The sequence below is a fragment of the Helicoverpa armigera genome, chromosome 1 (assembly GCF_030705265.1).
Source record: "Helicoverpa armigera isolate CAAS_96S chromosome 1, ASM3070526v1, whole genome shotgun sequence".
Lineage (NCBI taxonomy): Eukaryota > Metazoa > Arthropoda > Insecta > Lepidoptera > Noctuidae > Helicoverpa > Helicoverpa armigera.
Window position 1 is genome coordinate 6,673,488 of NC_087120.1, and position 24,596 is coordinate 6,698,083.

The 24,596-nt window shown below is 35.4% G+C and overlaps 2 protein-coding genes across 5 annotated transcripts in view; one reads left to right on the forward strand and one right to left on the reverse strand.

The window, feature by feature from the left end:
• Positions 1-1,807: 1,807 nt before the first annotated feature.
• On the forward strand, positions 1,808-13,320 carry LOC110374522 (polypeptide N-acetylgalactosaminyltransferase 35A). 3 transcript variants are annotated; one of them, XM_049849573.2, is made up of 12 exons: positions 1,808-2,245; positions 2,589-2,861; positions 3,526-3,661; positions 3,753-4,173; positions 4,246-4,486; positions 5,080-5,225; positions 5,495-5,647; positions 6,472-6,689; positions 7,902-8,031; positions 8,971-9,105; positions 9,541-9,720; positions 11,058-13,320. In XM_049849573.2, the coding sequence occupies exons 1-12, from the start codon at positions 2,131-2,133 to the stop codon at positions 11,187-11,189; spliced, it is 2,280 nt and encodes a 759-aa protein (XP_049705530.2). In that variant the 5' UTR covers positions 1,808-2,130; the 3' UTR covers positions 11,190-13,320. The 3 variants fall into 3 exon arrangements, with proteins under 3 accessions (XP_049705530.2, XP_049705578.2, XP_021187942.2); XM_049849621.2 differs by having other exon boundaries at positions 2,688-2,861; XM_021332267.3 differs by lacking the exon at positions 9,541-9,720.
• Positions 13,321-16,659: 3,339 nt separating this feature from the next.
• LOC110374488 (discoidin domain-containing receptor 2) overlaps positions 16,660-24,596 on the reverse strand; it is a 147,180-nt gene continuing 139,243 nt past the window's right edge. For both annotated transcript variants that reach the window (XM_049849082.2, XM_049849030.2), the window contains one exon: positions 16,660-24,514. In XM_049849082.2, coding sequence (XP_049705039.2) covers positions 24,311-24,514 — 204 coding nt within the window. In that variant the 3' untranslated portion in view covers positions 16,660-24,310. The remainder of the gene's footprint in view (positions 24,515-24,596) is intronic.

The window sequence follows — 24,596 nt, forward strand, 5'->3', positions numbered from 1 at the left end:
TTCGGGTTAAGATGCGCCTTGCTTCTCATTGCCGTGTCCATTAAGCATTTTTGCAAAACAGCAGTTGTCCCAGCGTCGAAGTCTATAGCTCTTCCCTCCAAAGCATTGGCAATCTGATGGTACACTTTTCTAAAATCAATATTTCCGGTGAGTTCCTTTGCCGGAATGTCTTCAGCCTCCGCCAACATTCTAACTGCAGTTGCAGTTTCAGTACGCAGTTGATCAGGTTCCAAAGCGTTCGCTAACTGCTGCTGCCACTGCAGTATGGGGCCGTTAGCCTTCCTCCTGTTTGATGACTTCTTCTTCGGTTTCTTTTTTTCTTCCAATGCAGTCAGCAGTGGATGCTGAAGCGCCACACTCTTATAATAAGCGAGTCCGGCTTTCAACTCTTCAGCAGTTCTTGTCGGTACACTTTCTTGTATCAACTCCATATTATTGAGTCCTCCAGCCTTTAAAGCTTGAATCAAATTATACTTTTCTGCTTGCGTCCATCCGCGAATCGCTTCATGATCATTATCCACTTTGTGTCCCATCCCCATCATGGTTACGCGGTTGAGAATATTTGAAAGACTTGTTTGTTTGTTAGAACAGTAGCAAGTAGAGCTAACCGTGCCGGCGTAGCGGTCCGATAATACTGTCGCTGTTGCCGCGAGTCGCTTCCCAAAAGTGATATAATAGAATCATCTAGGTATGTACACTCAACGAGAGGGGAATAGGTGGGAACTGGGGAAGGGGTGGCTGTAACGATCAATACTTGCTGTCGGTGTTGCAAATAACGAAATAAAGTATATATGTTTTTAATGTTTTCTTTCTTTCTCTAAACAATTCTAAGTCAGACGACCTTCAATATCTTTGTTCGTTAAAAACAATTCAGCAATTTCCAATATTAACCCTAAACGTCAATTTCATAAACATTGAAAATAATTAGAGTTATTTCGAACATGAAAACAAAACATTTTTCGAATTCGCGCGCTGACTGACGTTCCGTTATACGCGATAACTCGGTCTAGTAGTTTAAAGCGAATAATTGGATCGTGTATTTCATTAAAAGCCACTAGAAATATATATTTTTTTAAATATTAAAACGTAATATTTTCAACTTTAAAAATATATTTTTATTACCATATTTATTTATTTTTCATCAAAGTACACGTATCAAAATATTGTAAAAAGGAACGGCGCATATAATTCAGAACGATTGAACGAATGATTTAAATATATGTTGGGGATTTTTTTTGAACCACAGACGAATCGCAGTACTAATGTAACCAGTCTTTTCTTCGTCTACGTTTTGTAATAAGGGTATAATAACAGAACTATTCTAAGTACCGCAACAAACCAAGACGTTTTCAGTCTGCCTTAAACCACTACCTACTCCAGGCAGTTTTTGTAATAAGGTGGTTAATGTATGATTAACTGGCCTTCCGCTGTTGAATCCGCGTCCCGCGGAAACAGCTGCGCGAATACAAAATAGACTACGTTCACCGGGGATAATGCAACTTCGCAATAGTGAAAGAAGTTTATATTTACACACTTCGCAATAGGGCTTTTTATATTTTTATAGGCTTTTTTAGGGCTTCAATAGGGCTAATTTATGTCAAACAAAAAACAAATAATCAAATCTTTACTAATATTTGTGTAAATAATAGTAGTAGAATATTGTGCAATTTAATAAATAATATTATTCCTACCTATTTGCTTTCAAAAACACCGCTGTGACTGTATGCGTAAGCTGGTCGCGTTTCGAGTTTAGTTCGTTCAATTTGTTATTAGTATCTGTGCACAAAAAAAATGTTAATCATTTCATTCGTGATTACGTTTCTTGCGATCGTAACGCGGACGCACGCATCTCATCTATCAAATAAATAAAAATAAATACTTGCTCCGAGTTTCTATATTTTTTCGCGGTTGCGGTTAAGTTACTGTGAATCAAGTGATATTATCTAAAGTAGAAACTGCTTATCAACTGTACGTCGACCATTTTCAGTCATTAGTGTTTTTGCTATTATTATCCTAAAGAATCTTTTTAATTAACCAAGTTAATGTACTAGTGCTTTCGTAAAAGTTTCTCGCTATCTGTGTAAAATGTTGCGTAAGTAATTTTGTGAGTGGCGATAAATAAAAGTAGTAATGCTGATGAGAAGAAACATGGGTAAATTAAATAATTCTTTTCTTTGGGGTATTTTATTTGCATCGGCGACATGGAGTATATCGCTGTACCTCTACTGGTTGCTGAACATGAGTGGTACGTATTGTTCTGTGAATACACTGTTTTACCTGCTAGTGTTAAATAATAAATATTACAAGCGCATAATGCAATAAAAATGTAGCCAGTATGTAGCAACATGTTATTGACTGTCTAGGTACACTAGCATTCTGCTTAAATCATAAATGAAACTCTCCACTAACCGAACTAATACTAACATCCATACATCTCACCGCAAGTTAATAATGTATGTGAGTAACCATATTATACTAACCCAGTTTACTAACATTACCACAACAAATATGAATACATGCTGGGACAAATGGATCAAATTGCTTGGGTCAAGTAAAACACTACTTCACTCATTTATCATACATTCTAGGTGACAGTATCATTAATAGCACTGAGGACAGGATCCATTACCGCCTTGTGAACACTGACGAGAAGAACCGTATAAAGAACAATGATAAATCTATTGCAGCATTAGAGGGAAAGAACTTACTGCTAGACAATGCAAAAGCAGAAGAAAAGTATTCCGGGAACATTTGGAAGTATCAAAAGAGTAAATCGGAATACCAAAATAAAATGCTGCTGAAAGAGAAGTACGCAAGACACCTCGGACTCAAGATGACGGCACAGCCAGACAACGGTCTTGGTAAGTAGATTAATTATTGTTCTGAATCATTATTTTAGAACCCAATCAGTTCTAAAGGCTGTACCACGTACACAGACTCTAAGACCCAAGTAAACTGACAACATATACATCTATTTCTCTTAAAACAACTGTTCACTTTGGAAATCGAACATAAAAAGTCATAGTGGACAGTTGTTTTAAAATTGATGTTTTTGTTGTCAGTGAACTTGGGCCTAAATCTTTTGGTGTTATGCCAGAAACAAGTACATAGGTGTGATAGAAACATTTATTTTGATAGCGACTGCTACTTTAACTTTGTTGGTTCTGTTGTCAGAATAAATATACATTATGTGTACTTGTATCCTTGTTTTAGCCCACTGAGCACAGTTGTGTAAATATGCAATTTTTATTGAGCAAAAATTACATAATGAATGTATGTCATTTCCTTACATAATAGAGGCACTTAACATGATAATTTTGTATTTTTAGTCTGGCCTGTTGTTGCCTTAAAACTCTTTTGATTCATTCAACTGCCTTTCACTGAGAAATGTGACATTTATATAGTTTTTACCTAACATTACTGCTAAAATGTATAAATGTTTCTCCAATATATGATCAAAAATTTAAAGAAAAGTATATTTTTAATTGCTTAATATACATTCTAATTTTATAATATATTCTGTAGATAACCAGTTTGGACTGATCCGCAATGCAGAAGATGTGAGGATCCGAGATGATGGATACACACTCTATGCCTTCAACACACTTGTTTCACAAAGAATTGGAAACCACAGAGGCTTGCCGGACACCAGGAATAAACTGTAAGCACTTTTTACATGGCGCAGGCATAAATTATAAATAAGGAAATATTAAGGAAAACCTAATTCAAATTAATTATTATTAACATTCCAGGTGTCGTACACAAAAATTCCCAGATAAACTACCAAAAACATCTGTGATCATATGCTTCTACAATGAACATTACCAGACATTGATGAGATCCATTCACTCAATACTAGATCGAACTGATCTCAAATATTTGAAAGAGATCATTCTAGTTGATGACTACAGCGACATCGAAGGACTTCATAATTCTGTACAAAAGTCAGTGAATGAACTGAATAACAGAATGCGCAAAGAGGAAGAAATGCTGGAAACCAATAACATTGATGTAGAGAATGTAGTAGATTATATAAACGATGACAATAATGTTGTTGATAAGAAAACCACTGAGAAAAATAAAGATGGTTTGAATATTAGATTGTTGAAGACTAGTAAGAGGGAGGGTCTTATACGGGCAAGGCTGTATGGTGCCGAAAACAGTGTTGGAGAAGTAAGATCAATAACTGTCACTTATGAATATGTGAAGTAAAATGTAGCGGCTAAATATGTGCTGTATTTCTAGGTTCTCGTGTTCCTTGATTCGCATATCGAAGTGAACGTGGACTGGCTGCCTCCGATGTTGACTCGTCTCGCAAAGGACGTGGATGGTGTCACCGTGAGATACTCCCACCGTGCAGTGACCCCAATCATAGACGTTATTGACGCCGACACATTCGAGTATACAGCCAGTCCTCTAGTCCGAGGAGGTTTTAATTGGGGACTCCATTTCAAATGGGATAACTTGCCGAAAGGAACTTTGAAAAGTTAGTTACAGTTTGTATGAATTGTTTTGTGAATTTGCGAACATTTGAATAGGACTGTTGATTGTTTTGTTTCGATTGTGAAGTTGTTTTAATAAGTGTTATCGATTTCGCTTGCAATAGCGAGTTTCGCCTGGCTCTATGACCGTTAGCTGTGCACTATGAATTTGATAAAATGTTATTACATATAAATACGCTGCGCGTTGAATTTTGTCGTATCTGCTGTGCTTCAATGAAAGTTAGTTTGTTAAGCACTAGAAAATATACATATTCCTACAATTATTTAGCATTTTCGATAATATGTCGGAATTACTAGATTTGTACCACTAGATTTGAATATAGATCTGTTTTGCACAAGTGCAGGCACAGCAAGGCGTTTATTAGCCAAATCTTTTTTCGATACTTACAATATTATGTTACTATCTATAGTATGCGATCTACGTATGCGATTGAGTCTTCAGTGTATTTTATGTCAGCTTACCTATATGTGGGGGCTTGTTATTAGCAATGTGTTAAACTATTGTTACCATCTTGTCGTGTTATTAGCCTGTAAGCCTTCCTAGAATAAATAAATGAATAAATAAATGTATTTTCAGCTGATGAAGATTTTGTGAAGCCCATCAAATCACCAACAATGGCGGGCGGGTTGTTTGCAATGTACCGCGAGTATTTCAACTACATTGGTAAATATGATGCTGGCATGGACCTCTGGGGTGGGGAGAATTTGGAATTATCCTTTAGGGTAAGTTTAACATAAAATAGTCCTTATTATTCTTAGAAAACAGACAATTTCTGCTAAAAATAAGATCAGCAGTCTTCCCGAGGTTTCACTCGCATCCCGTGAGAATTACTGGCCGTACCAGTAAAAATATAGCCTTTGGTACTCGCAGATAATGTAGCTTTCTAATGGTGAAAGATTTTTTTAAATCGGTTCAGTAGTTTTCCTCTTTATGATATTAGTATAGATGTATAGATAAGCACGAATGACATGTTCGAAGATAATGTTTTTAGATTTGGATGTGCGGTGGTACATTGGAACTGATCCCGTGCAGCCGTGTGGGTCATGTTTTCCGCAAGCGACGTCCTTACGGACAAGAGGAGAAAGTCAACTATATGCTGCAAAACTCTATGCGAATGGCGCGCGTCTGGATGGACGAGTATGTGGTAAGTATATTAATATATATAGGATTATAGGATTTTCTATGTATAGGATTTCGTAGCGTATGTCCGTGGATGGGTGACCATCTTGTCATGACGAGTTCTTCCGCACCAAGGCACGATAAACTGGTGGGCCCCGCCACATCTTTGGCAGTCGTTCCGTGTAGTCAGAAAGTCTGACAATCAACTTTTAACTGGGTTGAGGAGGTCAGATATGCTCATGGTTGTCATCTGCATCCAGTTAGACTGAAAGCCGACCCCAACCTAGTTTTGAAAAGGCTAGGCAGATGATGATACAAGTTTTTCTTACGTAAGTAACAGATCAAAGGTTCAGCAACGGTTTTCGCGGTCGTTCCGTGTATCGGTGAACAACTATGTCGCAACGATTTGCTACATCTATACAAATAATTATGCAAGAGTACTATGGGCGGTCTTAATATTTAAATATCTTATCGAATCCAACTAAAGGTGTCAAATGAGATTATCAAAGGTCGACTGCATTGTTTTGAAACATGCTTCTTTTGTTTTGGTTGCACTAATAAAGTCTTATTATGTTAATTTCCGTAGTTTTTGAACTTACCCTCCCCACTCAGAGACATTTAATGATTACGGACGGAATGTCATACGAATCCTTCACTAAGGAATGGCTTAAGTAACCATTAAATGTCTCTGAGTGGGGTGGTAAGAGTAACAAACTATTGACCATCTTCATACATAAAGTACTGGAAATATTTGTTCAAATCCGACCAGTGATCCCTAAAATAGGCGCGTTCAACCAAACAAATTATTCAGCTTACAATATCAATATATCAAAATTATTCTCATTTCAGAATAAAGTCATAGAACATAATCCGGAAGTGGTGTATATGAACCTAGGCGATCTATCAGAAAGGCACAATCTACGCAAACGATTGAACTGCAAGTCTTTCAAATGGTTCCTGGATCATATCTACCCGGAACTGGAAATGGGCGTTGATGACAAAAACAAGAAAAAGATGGCCGCCTTGAATGATGTTGAGAAGAACAAATTCCAGCCGTGGCATTCTAGGTAGGTATTCGGAAATAAACTTACCTTGAAAATAATAGGACTTAGGGAGGAATTTGTATATCGTCAGCCTTTTTATCGTCCCACGGGCGCTGGGCAGGCCACAGACTACAGGCCGCCTCTCACACGAGGAAAGATTGAGTGTTAATCACCACGCTTGCTCAATGCGGGTTGGTGATATCAGACTAACAGTCCAGGTTTCGTTACTGGATAAGTTGGTGCTTTACCCACTAGCCCACCACGACTATGACCATCACTGTTTATCGAATATCGTCAGAAATAAACCTCAGATTATCCCAAATATGTAGCGGTATCCAGGTCATGATAGATCAACGAGAAATATCTTAGTTTTAGCTTGTGGATAGGACATCATGTTTATTTTCGGAAATTCTTTCCAAAATACAAAACTTAGCATCGGCAGACATTAGCAAAGGCCATCGAAGAGCATTTTTCTTTTGACAGTGAATGATGTGACTACTGTTCGCCAAAAGTGCAGTTATAGAAAAAATGCTTGATATAAGTTATATGAAATAGTAACAGCAAGATAAAATCTAGAAAACTGGAAAAGCAACTCTCAAAAACTAGGTATTTGACAAATGAAAGTGTAATTAACTGAGATATCGTCATGCTGTTAAAAAGAAAGTTACATTAATTAAAGCGTTATCAAAGCTATTAAGTAATTGTCCAGGCGGTTGCTCAAGCTCAAGGAAAATAATCTTGGCTCGTTATTATTTTATGGCCTAGTAAAAAGAATCTAAGTGTGACCAATAAATGTCTGTAGCCCAATAAGTACTTATTTTATAACATGCACCAAGTTTGAAAATGATTTATGGGACATAAAAGCATTATCGGATACAGACTTGTTATTTAAATTTAGTAGCTGGAGCTTGTTCACCCGCGTGCTAGAGGAATTATATATTTTTTTATTTGACAACTCTTTAATATCCTGCCAGTTTCTTTCAATTGCTTAGCAAAGGTAAAATACCTCCTCGCACCTGGATAAAAAATTGCCAATATATTATGCTGATATGTAAACTATGTTACAGTTAAGTTTATCAAAATCCATTCTTTAGTTTTGACGAGAAAGAACAGTCACAATACAACTTTCACATTCATAATATTAGGAGACTCCTTACTTCAATTGCTTAGCTTTAGACAAAATTTACTTTTATTGTTATCACAATTAAGTTTAAAATTGTACTATACGTGTTTCAGGAAACGCAACTACACTGATTCGTATCAAATCCGCTTGAAGAACACGACGCTTTGCATCCAAAGTGCCAATGACGTGAAGACCAAAGGTAGTGGCTTGGTTCTCGCTAGCTGCATCAGGATTTTGAGTCAGGTATGGTCATGTTTTGTTCAATAAGCATTTCAGCCTTTTTATTTTTTAAATCAAAGGATTTAGAAATAATAATAAGAGTGTCACCATTCCATTAAAGTTTCCTCAAAAGGGCTTCAGCGTGTTGGCTTCGGCTCCGCGTTCGCTTTCCAAAAATTCCGGGACCGTCCCGTGGTCTGGCGTACATACTAAGTAATAATAGAAAAATTGCAGCAATAGGCTAATTATATTAAATAAAAAGAGATAAAAACCCGTGAACTACAAGTGGAACTCGTGCCGCTACTGTACAAAAGGGCACGTTTTTGTGCACGTGCCTCATTAAATATTTTTCCATTACGTTTTTGCTATAATTTGTTGTTATATCACAGAAATAAATCATGAGCGTAAACTATACGATTCATAAGATACAGCCTGGTCTTAGTTTATGTATGTTGGCACAGCAGAGTCTTCGCAACAGTTTCCCGTTATTACCCTTTAGGTATGAACTTTGAAAATTTAAAAAGATGCTTTATTTAAATCTTCATCATTCTCCGATCCTTTTTCCCAACTATATTGGGGCCAGCTTCCAGTCTAACCGGATGTAGCAGAATACCAGTGCTTTACGAAGAGCGACTGCTCTATCTGACCACCTCAACCCAGTTACCCGGGCAACTTAATATCCCTGGGTTAGACTGGTGTCAGACTTACTGGCTTCTGACTACCTGTAAAGACTGCCAAGGATGTTCAATGATAGCCGGGACCTACAGTTTAACGTGCCATCCGAAACACAGTCATTGGTGTCTGAGATATACTTAGAATGTACATACAAACTTAGAAAAGTTGCATTGGTACTAGCCTGACCTGGTATCGATCCCGCGCCCTCATACTCGAGGGGTGGGTTCTTTGCCCACTAGGCCACCACGACTTCTCTTTATTTAAATCATGATCATAATTGTTTTCCAGATGTGGTTTGAAACGAGTCGTAGCGAGCTTGTTTTGGGTCGTACTCTTTGTTTGGACGCCTCAAATAATGTGGCGCCGAAACTCAGCAAATGCCACGAATTGGGCGGCTCACAGGAGTGGAAACATAAAGGATCGGTGAGCCTCTTTCTTTCTAAATTTTCATATATTTTCGTTTGTATCATTCAATGTTAATGTCTACCAAAGCCAGGAAATTTCCAAAAGATTGTACTAGCATATCGTCGCGTCGAATTCGTCTCCATAGGTAAGTTTTTTTGTTACATTTGTGTCTGCTCATTGGATTCTTCAAGATGGTGAACAGCGGAGTCAACTTTAGAACATCACTTCTTCATGATAATCGACGGATCTTTGAAGTAAGTCTTTGTTATGTTTCTGTCAATTTGCTGCTATCATAGTGTAGTGTAGGACTGCATGTTAACTGCACTCAATAGTATAATAGATGTAGATACAATTGTGCGCATGAGTACCATTCAAACTCAATTGGATAATTGGATAAAATATAATAAAATGTGTCCAATAAATTGCGTGCAATTGATATAGTTTCGTTTCTAGCCTGCATACCGGTTTGTGGAATTTATTAACGATGCAAAAAAATGGCATCTTAACGCTATAAGTAAGCAGCTGGAGTTGGGGCGAATTTTTTGTTTTGATGTGTTCGACAATTTGGTGTTGAGCGCTGGGAAATGTAGAAAACAACAGACTGAACAAGAGTGGAACCGTATGTTCGGAGGTGTAAGTGCTTTTCCTATATTTGTAGATTTGGTCTTTTCAGCTGTGCTCGGTGAAATATGGCTTGATTAGAATTACAGATGTTAGTAAAAGGGGGTGGAGAGAGAAATCTTGTAGAAACATTTAAGTGATTCACACTGGTATTCAAATGAAATGTGCACAATAAGCTTTTTTGTGTTATGGATATTTATGGAATAATCCTTCGAGAATTAGACGCATTTCTTTTGAAGATATCATTCTATTCAAGCTGTATTCTAAACATTAAAACCCAAACTTCTCTGTGTGGGCTCAAGACAAAAGCCAAGCATAGGATGCCATCATCTAATGAAATTATGCAGCTATTAGGTGAAATCTTTTGCGGTTATCCACCGCAACTTTGAAACCAGACAAAAAAGGTATATTTACAGTATAAAAGGCATATTTTAAAGTAAGAGATTGCAAGTCGGCTGCATAATAAGGTAACTCTGAAGCTGACATGAGATATGAAAGTTGGTGATTTTATGGCGAAGAAAGGTAAATTAGGTATAGTATAAATAACTCGGTAATAACGTGTTTTATTTTAAAATAGCACAAATAACAAATGAGTCAAAATTATTAGTTTTAACATCACAATCATAATATGCACTAAACATGCCATATTATAATTTAATCATGACATCGCACTGCTCACTTAAAGCACTATTTAGGCTAATTCTTTTGCAGGCACTTGATACAATATAATATCTTCACAACGTCACTGTTAAATATTCATTTTTCCCATTGCATGATGACACTTTTATAAATAGTTTTTAGAAGCACAGCCAGACCGAAAAATCGCTGAACATTTATTTCCAAATCACCAAATTTCTAAAACTGCTGATCAACGGCCATAAACTACTTAACACAATAACCAGAATTGACTTGAATTGCATTACTCAACAGTAAACAGATTATGAAATGGGTATAATCTAAACTGGTTTGTCTGACCTTAGACCTACATATCAATAAAAGTTTAAATATCATTGCACCACAAATTCAAAGGCATGTGACTTACTGCGGATTATAATAACTGATTCATCAGTTGTTCAAGTGTAAGTGTAAGCTACTGTCAAATTTCAATCTGTAATCGCAGGATGGATCGAATATTGTAAATCGCTGTCAGAGAGACCTAGCATTAGACACATTACAAATAAACAAAATAGATAAGGAACACTAATAAAATAGCAAACAAAACAAAAATTTAACTTCTTTATCTACAGTTTCCAACCTTGCATTAGAGACATTACAAATTAAGAAAAATATAAGAAACACTTAAATAACACGTAATAGCAAAAAATAACATGATTATGTACAATTTTCAGGCTGGAAGTCCAGTTTATAACACGGCAGCGGGCATGTGTCTAGGAGTCGACCGACCTTACAGAGGCGAGCCACTCATAATGGTGATATGCGACAACCAACCGACGAACCAATGGGACTTTATCAGGTCCTAAACAACCCGGATCAACGCACACGGCTACCGAGTAAATATATAATTATTATTGTATGTACAAGCGTATTGCAAACTATTTGTAGTCGACCTTAAAATTTGCTTTATCACTTGCAACACTCAGCCTCAAAAGTGGTCTCCCAGGTTTGACAAACAGGTGTTAATATTCACTTGTAACGGTGTTTTTCAGAATTGACCTTATAAACTTATAAACATTCATATGAGTCTTATCGCATTTTTACCGACAAAAACGTACATTATTTTGTGATAAGCAAACAAGAATTAGGTACTCTCAAGTGTGCTCTCGAGTGTGCTAAAGCAATTTTACGGTCGACCTTACTATACTATAATATATTGATGTGACTAGGCTAATTAGCCGACCTGAGCTTCTAGGTTTAGTTGTACACAGCGAATGTTGTAATCAAACGTAATTTAATGCACTTATTCAATAGCAACGATCAAAACATTAGGATTTGAACACGAATTGATCTCGTACAAAATTGACATAGAATTAATTTCGTACATCTATGTTTATTATACATACAGCACCTTAACATCGAAAAAAGATACAAAATATATGTTAGTTAGTTTTAATTTGAAATGATTTAGTAGTTTAATGTACATTTTAGGTAACATCTGATTTATACCCGACTGTTTCTTTATTGCAAGTTTTTTTTGTATAGTCTTGTCTTAATAGAGAAAATTAATTCTCAGTCGGGTTACTATGATATTATATAACGAATCTCTATTTAATATATAGTTAGCTTGTTCTTCATTAAAGCATTACTGGCTCGTGAATAACCGATACCGTCCCGTTTTATTTTTTGCGTTGTCTCTGTCGTGAAAGTGTTAGATTATGCTATTATATTCTACTTTTAGTACGTTTTACACGCATGTTTTGCTATCTAAGTAAATTAAAATGTTTTGGAAGCAACGGATATTTTATAAAAATATCTATATTAAAATTATATTCTAAATATGAGTACTTCCTGTAGGAAATAGAAATAACTAGTTAGTGTTAGTCTGTTTTTTGATATGTTTATAATTATAACATACTAGTATATGTTGGGGTGCTGATACAACTAAAAACTTTTTTACTTATCACTGATATCAGTATAATTGTTTTTCAATGCGAGCCTATCTTTCTCCATTTTCACTCATTTATAACCTGAATCTCTCTCTAGGCATACTGGCTTATTCATTTGTCTAGCTCAGCGAATTTTTGTTTTAATTTTACTGTAAGTTTAAAATTGCCATAGCTCTCTAAAACATATCACTGTTTGTATAATACGATAAGTTTTCTGTGTATCGGCACCCTAATGTCTGATCAACATGACAAGAATCTTATTTTATTATAATTGCGATTCCTATTACATTCTCATTACTACTGACTGACTGACTGTTTTCCAATTTGTGATAGTAATACTGAAAATCTCTTTTTTGACATAGTGTACAATTTGTGTAAGCAAGAATGATTTGAACCCAAAAAGTTGCAACGTATGAAAATACAGTTATAACTTTTTTGCAAACCTGTACTCGATTTCCTTCTATAATTATAATACACACGCATCATAATAATGATTTTATATTTCTGCTTAGTCTTAAATATGTGTTAAGTAGGTGAACTCAGAGGTGCGATTAACCGAATTAAAATTCTAGGTGGAACTACATTTTCCTGATTTAATGAAATTGTACTGTTGTTAGGTTTAGTGAACTATGACTGACAAGTTTTTATTTTATGTGCGGGAAGTAGTTCTCTCGAGATGCAGGTGAAACCACAGGCGGAAGCTAGTTTGTAACAAACATCACTGCTTTACTCAAAGTAACTGGCAACCAAAACCGTAAATGGGCGGTTAATCGTGCCTCTGTGAGTATATAGGATTTACTTCATCGTACCCACTACACATATTTATACATTTTTGACTGACAAAGATCTGCTTTAGAAAAACAATCGTAATTAAGTTGCCAAAAGAATTAAGCGATTAAGAATATTAGTAACTCAAGCATTTTTTTCTAAAACTTTCTGATAATTTTGCGTATTAACTTGGTTGTGGAACAAAGTAGCCATTCATTGTGAAATTCATTCAATTACCCTGTAGACTGATGTAGACTAGAGCTTTGAGTATTAGGTAGACTTTTACACTATAGTAGACTTATTTGCTGACAATAATACCTTATCATGTCCAGTGTTCATAGTAGCAGCTATTAGTTAAGAAATTTATTTAAAATTAGTAATATTGTGTCTATGTGAAGCTTCGTATTCATGGTATAAATTTACTAAGCAACAAGTGATCAATATGTTCCTGGAAACGTGTACTTTTGCTTTTGGGCGCTTCGACGGACACATTCAATTTTTGTCTAATTTTACTCTGCAATGTTGGCAAAAAATTGCCTGGCTATTGCAAAACTGATATACCAGTAATATATGACCAAAACATATGTTGGCAATTGCTTGTAATGTTGGCGGCCACTGTGTTCCAGCCACATATTGGAAAAAAATTGCCAGTTTAGACGCGCCCTTTTACTGCCAACTCGGCAACTTTTTCATACAACTTTGTCTAATAACTATTTTTTTAATTTACCATGAATACTGGGTTTTATAAACCTGAGTAGTACCTATGTCTTGTTTATGAAAATAATTTAGTGTATTTTTAATGATTTGTATGTATATTTTGGAATTGTCATTGATAGTATAGATTATGCTTGCTAGATGTTTGTAGATGGACCATGCTGCTAGCTGTTTCTTTTGTAAAGAAAATATGGTATCATTTCAAAGGCTTTCTTCGATAAAGAAAATCCAAAATTAATTTTCATTCTTTAAAAATTATGTTGATTTTAAGTGACACTGAGATTCTATGTATTTTTTGAATAGTTAAAAATCTTTTAGTAATAATATTTAGTCTTCAGCTTATAATTATGTATAATAAAGTTCTATTGACAAGTACATAAGATACAATAGTATCGTGTTTGTATGTAAAAAACATATTTTTTATTTATATTTTTTTATGGTTTAGGCTACGATATTTTGTAACTGCATATTATGATTGTGCATATAGTTATTTAGTTTTGCTGATCATCACATATTTACTTGAGTGCATATTATTCTAATATTGTAATACATACACGGTGTTCAAAAAATACCCACAAAAAATCTTTAATCTTTTTCATCTCTATTTGATATATATTCAGACTTGCCTAATCAATCAAATTAAACATGTGTTTATTTTGTATTAGTTGTGTTTTTGATAATAAGTCGTATAATAACCCAGTTAAAAATGTTTAAAATTATTTTTAATTGTCTTCTCCTGAAATTCTTGGCTTGACGGGTATTTTTGCAACACCCTGCTGTATGTCTTTAAGAGCATATCAACTGCGTTGATTAATAATATTCTATACTATATAATATCCATTAATTTAAGTAAAAAATGACGGCAATGTTGTATTGATAATGTCTGAACTAATTTTAAATATTATATTGATTTCCCACCGATGTCTGATTGTATTATGGGAAATATAAGAGCCCTTGTAAGACACGTGGAAACTTTCTTTTATTCTTGCATATGTCGCAATCAATTGGTTGAAATATCCGTTCAGTCTTCAGTTCAGTCAAAGGGCAGCCGTCTGGTTGAAAAGCTAGCCATTTTATTGAAAGGCTGTTTTAACAGGTTGGCTGCGATATATATGTTATAGACTGGCAAGTCCGTCCTCTATCCTCTTAAGGCTTCGCATTAAGAACGACACTATATTTTTTGCGATATAATTTAGTTTGCGATTGTGTACAAAACTAGGAAAATAATTTAGCTTTTCTATTTTTAATACTTCGCTTTCTCGAAATGGCTTTTCGTATGCAATGGCCGCATTTTTGCACTCGCCTGTATTTAATTTAGCTTTGTGATTTGATTTCCATATTTCCTTGAAAATTCGGTAAACTTATAATTTAATAAATCTCCATGCATAATTATACGTTTTCTAACAATTTGCCAGTTGGTCTTATCGCGTGTGTGGCCCTCATAAGCGTAACGCCTAGTTACTCTGACCCGGTATATTGTACTACTTTATTTGTCTTGCCTTATACTTTACTGTTATAAACCACTGATTATTCTATACCTAATTTGAGCGTTTTCACATAAGCGTATTTTTCCCATGGTTTAGGATGAGGAATAAATCTTCAATAAATGTATACCTACATTATATTCGGATTATGTAGGAACTTAACTAAATCTTGAAATGACTTTTAATTTAAGAACTCAGTTGATAAACATAAAAAGTTGCTGAAAATCAAACAAAAAGAAAACGCTATAAGTAAATCTAATATTAATAGGTGACTTGTGTATCTGCGCAAATACTTGTGCACTGTAATGTCCTGCGCAGTTGGCTAATCTTTTTATATTAGAACAGCCGCCATGGCCGATAATATAATCGGCTAGGAGAACTTTATCTTTTCTTGTGCCTAGGCTATACATACATATAGCGTTGAAGTATAGAAAGATGCTTTAGTTCGTTTTTTTATTTTGCTATTCATTAATAATTTTAATTATGTGGCAGGTTAAATTAGCAAGTAATACCTCAACAAGGCAAATAAAGTAATACGCTATAAGTTACAATCTTACTTTTAATAAGTTAGGAATATTCGGTACCTTATTTTGTACAAAAAAAGTTCAACCAATGAATGTATAAGAAAATGTGAAAAGAAATTAAATAACGGTATCGTTTCCAAGTAAGGAAATTTAGTTATTTTCACATAATTATATTGATTTTGAATATTTACAGTACAACTGTAAAAACATTTATATTTTTGAGACTAGAAGTTTGTTTGGAACATGTTTTGTAATTTTTACCATATTTTATAACCTATACCTAATCTTCCTAAAAGATCTGCTGATCCTTGAATTTTAACTAAAAAGTACGACTCCTGTACAAATCCCATATTTCCTTACTTTACCTAACTTTATAGGTACCTTAGTTAGAAGTGAGAACGGGCAATGTAAGTTTTTGCTAAAAGCCATGTAATTTAATTAAAATAATGAACCAAGTAAATGCATAAAACCCTTTTACTGTATATGTTGTTTATAAAAGATATATTTTTAAAGATTTTATGTATGTTAAACATAGGATGTACTTGACAAATAAAGATAAAGATGTGTAAATGAAATGGGTTTTACTTATATTATACCTAATATTTTATAATATATCCTAGGATCTACTCTAGGATGTACCTAATGCCATATGACCAGTGGGTCTATTGTGTGGATGTATTAAAGAAAATTATTGGAATTTTAATCAATAGCTATAGGAATCCTAACAAGATATAGAGTTATTATTGATAGTTTCTTCCATTTAATATTCGAACAGTTTGTTCAATTTTTGCATAGATACCGAATATTCATGTGAAAGGAATTCTTCATACTCGTTATGCATTAATGGAAGGTATCTTAAACTAAGGAAGGGACTGTAAATAAAACACCAATAATTTTGATATGTTATTCAACATTTATTTTAACATTTAAAATTACATAAAAAGAAGGCATTTTGCCTTAAAAGTCTTTGATTAATTATGAACCTACAGAATTGATTTCATTTATAGAGACATGGTTATACTTGAGGTGGAAACATGCTGCCTGGTACTTTGGTAGAAACTTAAGAGTTTCGTAGAATTCCTAACTTGTGCTTACCACGTAATTCTAATGTTTGGGAATACCTACAAACCCATACTTATATAGTTAGATTGAAAGACACGACGAGTATATTGTCGATTTGTCTCCAGATCTAGTCTGACATCGTTGTTAGTGAAACCCAAATGTACAGGGAGCATGTTAACACGATAGTACACATAATACTTAAATTAAACAGATATGTTTGAAGTAACGATATATCCAATGTTCTTGGCCTGCAGTCAGAGTGCCAATAAAGTATAAAAGTAGACATTCATGGTTACATTTATGACATTTTAATAAATTATACATAGCATGCTTACCACGGATGGTTAGATACTTCGTTTAAAATATTATAAAGTTAGTAACTTAGTAGGTATACACGTCACTTAAGTATCTAAACACATTGAACTTAATCTAGGTCCAGATAGTAAAATTATAGTGACAATAATATTGTCCAAACACGAACTTACAATAATTTACACGGACATTCAAGTAGTTATAAAATAGAAAGTGCCATCAATTTTCATGACTGGCTACGCCATATCAGACGACCATTGCCAATGTAGGCAGAGATCTAATCCGTGTTTACATTGGTCCCAACGCTTTGCAAAGGGGTCTATAATCATAGATTTTTTTAAGCATAATTTTTAAAATTTTGATGATGAATCGAAGCGCCGATAGATATGAGAATTAGTGTTGAATTTATTCTCGGAATTTTGCTGCATCTACTTACAACGCGTATCTGTTCTCAATAATTTTGGTCATCGAATAATATGAGAATATTAAGTGGCCAAAAGGACCCCTTTCTCTATTCAAAACCAGTCAAGCCAATAACATTTAGAAATGAGTACATTAAACATGAAAAATACTTTGACATAAACGTTGACTCCGTGTATACATAAGAACATTATGTTTGATGATATGACGCAATGATAATGATACCTAAATTACTTAATTATACCTATAAACATGAGATCGGAATTAATAATAATCACAATCAGTATTTGAATAATGACAACCAGGAAACAGATTCCATAGACTCGGTACAAGAGAAAAACTGTTGACAAATGCATAGACGCTTCTGGTCGTTACTTATTAAATTAATTATTATGCCATGAATGATTAGATAATACATTGAATACAAAACCATCAGGTGTTTCAAAATACCTTAAATGTTACAGCGACACATAATACTTGGATAAAATGCTCGATTACTGGACGAGATATTTTAAACATTGATTTATATTGAATAAAGTATATTTAATGATAAATGTTACGAGTACTATTCATACACATAGATTGAGTGTTAAAATTAACATCGAACATCTATTACAACATATTTAAGGAGTCAGCATTGTGAGAGCACGTGTTGCTGCCTAGGTTCCAAGTCGTCTATCTGGGGGAAAGTGGCGCGGGGTTCCCAGCCCCAATAGTCGTCATCAATGGGGATGAAAGTAGATCTTAGCAAGGCTGCTTTATAAAGTTCTAAAGTACGTTATTTTAAGTGATATTAGAGTAAACGCCAATTGCTGGTCGTGTTTGACTGAGATTGTTAAAGTCTGAGAGAACGTCGTGCATTTCGTTCGTCACCCGCGGAATACAGATAAGTTTGATGAAACCATATGATTAACATATACATTAACAGATATACAATATTATGGAGTATGCTGAAATATTTAACCTATACACTGATATTAACAAAGTCGTATACAAATACAGATGTTTGGTATGTAATGTAAATCCAGTTTTCTAAACGTAATGATAATACAAAAGCATTCGCTTGCTGCTAAATTAATGTAACATTCGTTGTAATCAACCCACAGTACAAAAACTTTGAGATAAGTTTGACATAATACAAATTGTTTAAAATACTTTTAATTATATTTACTCTATAGAATGCAAATCAGTTCCGTAGGAACTTATCTATAATAGTTTCCTTAGCTTACCTGTTTTCTTTTAAATATTATGGTTAATTGTGTTAAATACGTTGGGGACAGACAGAGCAAGTGTCGGACAGAGAGGTGCGTAGGATCCATTCCCGTCTCGAGCCGCGAACTTATTGCGTCACGCGGTGCCTGCTCTCTACTCCTGAGCTTACATATAAACGCTTATAAATTAACACCAACGCGTCGTTCCGATCGCCGAACATTATAATATAACTTAAATAACTTATAATTAACTGAAGAACATGAAATACGAATCGAATTTATTGTTCCGTAACTGGTACTTGACAAATAAACCGAATTCGTATTCAAGTGTAAGAGAATTTGAAATAGGCCTGCATGTAGGTAACTAAAAGAGCGCGTCTGGCTATTGTAACTATCTGTAGGGCATCTAGCTTGACTAATCTGTATCTATTTCTAATTAAGAACTATTTGTGTAAGCATAAAATAAATCTCTATATAGACTCTGTAAAAGCTGTGTTTGAGCTGCTTTCTGCTTGCCTAGAATGGTATGACTCTAATTAGTCTTTGGTTTTGTTAAAAAGCCTTTGTTCTATGGGCCACTGGGGAGGAGTCGTAGAGGTCTTTAATGTTTGATAGAGCCTACACTTTTGAAGTGCGAATTCCGATGGAAAGTCTTCTCAAAGACATGGGCATCCGGCGAGATTTAAGGAAACGTTTGAGCGATGAGGCCATAAAAAACATTTGATTCGAGACTTGGTTTGTCGATCATGGTCATATTTTGTCACATTTGGGTTTGATCTTAAAGCCCATGATTATCGCCTGCCTTGTTGTGAATCTTGATGGTCATAAGTTCGATGTTAAACGACCTAATGAGAAATATTCTCAATTACTGATGGAATGGATTGATGGAATTTCTCAATTTCTGATGGAATTTTTACCAAGTCTCTCTTGCAAGAAAGAAGCTCTTTTATTGCCACAGCTAAAATAACTGTACTTATATTAACTTAAAATTAAATATATTTCTCTGTCTAACACTAGTGGGTGGGTAGTAGAATGCCAGGCATGACTAAGTTATTTGGTAGGCTACTACGTTTCGTGTACGGAGACACATAATCATAGCCTGGTGTTAAAGTAGGGCATTTTTATTAATATTGCATAGTGCATCCAAAGGGAACCGAATTTATCTTCATTATGATGATATTTTACTCGTTGTTTATCAATAGATTTTTTTGTAATTTTGTTTGATCGAAAATCTCGTCTTTTTACGTGTGATCTTGAAGCGACGATTATTTTATGTTTTTTTTCTTTACCTTGAGAAGAAGTGGCCATTTTTTTTTTAAACTATGTTTTATGTTTTGGTATTGAATGCACTAGCTGAATGCCCTTACGTCAATCTTGCAGTGCCTGACAAACTAATAAATAACACATCAAATAATACAGTAATACGAATTTGCAGGACAAAGTCAACTGCAATATAGTATGTACAACTTATGGCTAAATTAATGTTTGTAAGTTGCAGCCCTCAAATCAATAGAAATGGTAATATACTGATTTTTATCACGAAGTAACACGAAGATATGGTTCGTCTAAAGAGTAACTTATTTATTTAAACTTGTAATTTTAATCTTATTTTTGTAAAACGGTATTTTAGTTAAATATTGTTTGTGTTTAACCACTATGTCACTCGATGAGCATTGGAGATGCGCTCAAATCGGCTCAAAGGCGGGGGAGCGCTTGCCAAGTAGGTATTATTTAATTGGCGATTTTAAAGTTTTTGTGGTTACATTTAGAATTCGAATCATTGTATTATTTTAAGTTTTTTTATTAGAATAATATCATAGTAACAAGACCGTATTAAAAATGGCCATAGTTACTTTGATGCGAATGCTTACAGGCTTATGAGTTGTTGGTAAGGCCTAATCCATCGAGCATTCCATTTCTAAAAGCTCGAGGTTAGCATTCGGCGTCTCAAACGTTTAAATGTTTTGATGAATCTAACTTTTTTTTTCTCTCTGTGTTCATGTTCATGTTTCAGTTGGCATTGATGTTAGTGTTAGCCACTGTTTTGAACGTGGTAATAATCAGTATATCCCCATATACGCTACACTAACACTACACATTTACTACGCAGTGCGAGAGTATCTTTCAACTTCGATCGCACTTAAATAATAATCGCTAAAAAACCTTCCTTATATCTAGTGAGAGTGACTGCAAAATACGAAGAACATATTACTGTATTAATTGTTGTATTATCAAGAGTAACTTATTGGCGTGAGATTTCGTGTTATGAAATATTCACACACATATTATTTGCTGTATTGCTTTATTACGAATGTGTAAGACATTAATGAAATCATAGTTTCTCAAAGGAAATAAATACAATATAACATAACGTAGCGCACCAGATTCAAAACATAAGTTGTGAATACTTCTGTTGTTCACTTTATCTTTAATTTGAGTTTTATATTTGGGGATCAGTATCGAAATGGTATGCGTATTAATAAATATGTTGTGGATACGGAGCGTATGCAAACCATACCATGCGCGGTCACCTGTTGGCTCCCGCTACTCATACACACAGGATGGTTCCAGTATCACCCACATTTGTTAATACGCATCAAGATGACAATTTTAGTTTAGTGGGGTGATGCGAAATCATAAATTCGCAAATTGCATAAAATAAAAGAAAATATGAATCTAACTACTCTCTATGACTATTCTACTCTACAAATCATAACCTTATACCAAAAAACTGAAGACTGGGGAAAATTATAGTTAAGGAAATAAAAGAGAAGCGCTTCAATGTACTAGTTACATTAAGCACGGCGTTCCTAACTAACTTACGAGCTAAGCTTATGAATGTAGGTATGCTTATAGTTAAATAATCGTAATTAGAACTACCTACGCACTAGCTTAGCATAAGCGATACTTGTTCAACACTGATCCCAGTAAAATTATACTTTACGCACCTCTGCTGTCTCGACGCTTGCTCAGATTACATCAAGAGGACCTTTAATATACACCTTAACTGGTAATTGAAAGAACAGCAAGCACCCCATTCATTGAAGTATGTAAACACATTAGGTTTATGTAAACTATGCTCTCATTAACCTCGATGTTTGTATGTTTGCGAGGAGTCAGCAAAATCAGCCACTTTCGGGAAATCCCGCAGATTACGTATGTTCGGTGTCAAAACGATAGATGTTAAAATTCCCCGTTCAATGCTACTTTCTGGATCTGTCGTAGATGGTAATTGACAGTCGTGAATTATTTATAAGCAATTAACTCATATTACGGTGTTTATGTGAGGCCATTGGATATTACGCGGGTTATCATCTAACTGTTATTTTTATTAGATTTTCGTTTAATTTATCAAGCTACGTAAGAGATAGTGGTTTATATGGAGCGCTTGGCTCTCTGTTTTGTTCTGTAGTTAGTTTTTGTATTACCCTTGACTTTACTTATGTCTAAATAGGCCTAAATTATTTTACGCCCAAATGGGCTTATGAAAGTAATAAAGATTACTTTACTTTACATTGATCTATTGTGCCCAGTTTGTCGGGCAACCCGACATCCCTTGGTAAGACAGGCTGTTAAACTTTCTGGTTTCTGTCTACCAGTAACGACTGCCAAAGATGATGAAATGGCAGCCGGGCTCCAGAATATACCGAGCCTTCTGCAGTACGGAGGAACTCGTTATGACAAAAATATGTACATACACGGAGTGACCGCTTTAAGCGTTCTTTTACCCGATGATAGATGATAATAGGTAGATCCCATGTGGTTGTTGTTTAGCCACGAGGTCCTCCGAAGCACAACGCTGATTATTTTTAATTAATTTGAATTTATACTCTTATTGACTTGTCCTAACAAAAGTAAATTATCCGCGTAGTATTCAATGGTCATCACTTTATGAGAATATCTGCGTGTATGACTTGCTCCTGTTGTTGTTACCTAATGTGATACAATACTTAATTTCAGTGTTTTGTGCTTACGGCCAGAAATGAGTTACATTACTTTAGTACATAATATTGACATTACATGTGAAGTGAGGTGCTGTTGTTAATGAATTTGGAGTGAAGTGAGGGGAAGTCTACTCTATATCTAGTACGTTCGTGGCTGACGCACTTACATACGACGACAATGAAACACCTGTATAAGTGATAACGACTATTACATTCATAATGGGGCCTTATGGCAAGATCAGATACTAGATAATAAGTTACACGATTAATTCGGCTTTGGTAAACCTTGTGACCTAAGATCACATGCCGCGTCCGAAAATATTGAGTAAAAGCAAATAGAAAAATCACCTTTCAATTTTATTGGCCCTTCACTCCGGTCGAAAGAAGACCGTATTCACGTTACTAAAATATCTCTCTCATAAAATTCGCTTTGTTACATCGATATTTACGGAGGCAGTGTGACCTCAACCTTTTATGTGCCTTATAGAAGAAAACAAGAAGCACAGGGGGCCAATATCGCCCTGGAGGTCTTACCCACCTCCCGAAGTATACAACCTTAACATTTAAAACAGGTTAAAAAAATAGGAGTTAGACTTTGGATATACTATAGAGCAGAGGCCGCCCAACGCGCTGTAATCGGAGTAACACACATTGAAATTATTTATGCTCAGTCCAGGAGCAGACACAAAATAGACGTGTCATTCAAATGGTATCGCATCGGAAATACATCGCTCAGTCAGCCTCTGCCCTAGAAGGCTGCTGCTTCAATACGCGCACAGAAACGACCATCACCTCATAACTTTAAACTGACTAGTGCTGGCAATAAAATACATCACAGTGCTTTGATTAAAATACAAGTTTCCGTCGCATATTGATGCAGTGGCCTGAAGTTAGGGATTTGCCATACAGGCGGTGATAGTGGAAGATCATGGGAGCGCTAGGCGAAGGGCGCTGGGGATAGCGTGAAATGTTACACGATCACGACGCCCCTACCAACATTATCATGCTAATACACAATGATTAAATGACTAGAGTGAATGCAAATAATAATATTGGCAGAAACTTCGGTATCTTAGCTAAAAATGAATGTCTGATCCGCGATTACATTCCTCTTTTGGCTATTTTCCTAACGCAGAATTTATTTACAATGCATCACATTCGTTCCTACCTACAGCGCAAATCAGAAATTCATTTCTAGATGGAAAACATCGATATCCGTTTAAAAGGTCGGTGCTATCGGTGTTTCGAAAATTTTAAAATAAGTTCCCTTATTGGGTGCGGCTAGTTCAAGTAGTCGTGACGAGGCGCTCTACAGCAGACCTCAATTGAGGTCCGCTTAAGTTGCAAAGCGGTACATCGTCTATGACATACATCTTAAAATCTAATAAAATGTCCTAACTGTAATACTGATTTAATACTGCAGGATTCCTATCGTATCGTCTATGCAGTCTGTTCGAATTGTCAACATAGATGAAAGCTGTAGATATGCTACGTGACTTACATCTATGAGCATGAATGTTTATGTACTTATCGGACTGTAGAAGCTCGTATCGAAGATTTCGCGGGTGAGTAAGAAGGGCGAACTTGGACGACGGTAGTTTAGCGGTTGTTGGGGGGCTTGTAGCCGTGGGTCATGCGCTCGAGGAAGCGGTGCAGGTCGTGGAAGCGGGGGCGCTGCATGGGCTCGCGGCGCCAGCACTCGTGCATCAGGTCGTAGAGCTCCCGGCGGCAGCGCGGCGGGGGAGCGGCGGGCACGCGTGCTCCACGCCCACCGTTACGCCACTCACTGGCGTTGGCCACAACCTGGTTAAAAAAATCCTCGTTCAATCGTTCTCATTTGCGATTTTTTCATCAATAGCGGATAGAAATCCGACTATCGCGTTTC

What these genes read in the sequence shown, in the direction of transcription:
- LOC110374522 (XM_049849573.2), top strand. Translation starts at nt 2,131, where the DNA reads ATGCTGATGAGAAGAAACATGGGTAAATTAAATAATTCTTTTCTTTGG. An exon ending in TCTGGATGGACGAGTATGTG is followed by an intron (nt 5,648 to 6,471) that starts GTAAGTATATTA and finishes TTCTCATTTCAG; the next exon opens with AATAAAGTCATAGAACATAA. An exon ending in TTCCAGCCGTGGCATTCTAG is followed by an intron (nt 6,690 to 7,901) that starts GTAGGTATTCGG and finishes TACGTGTTTCAG; the next exon opens with GAAACGCAACTACACTGATT.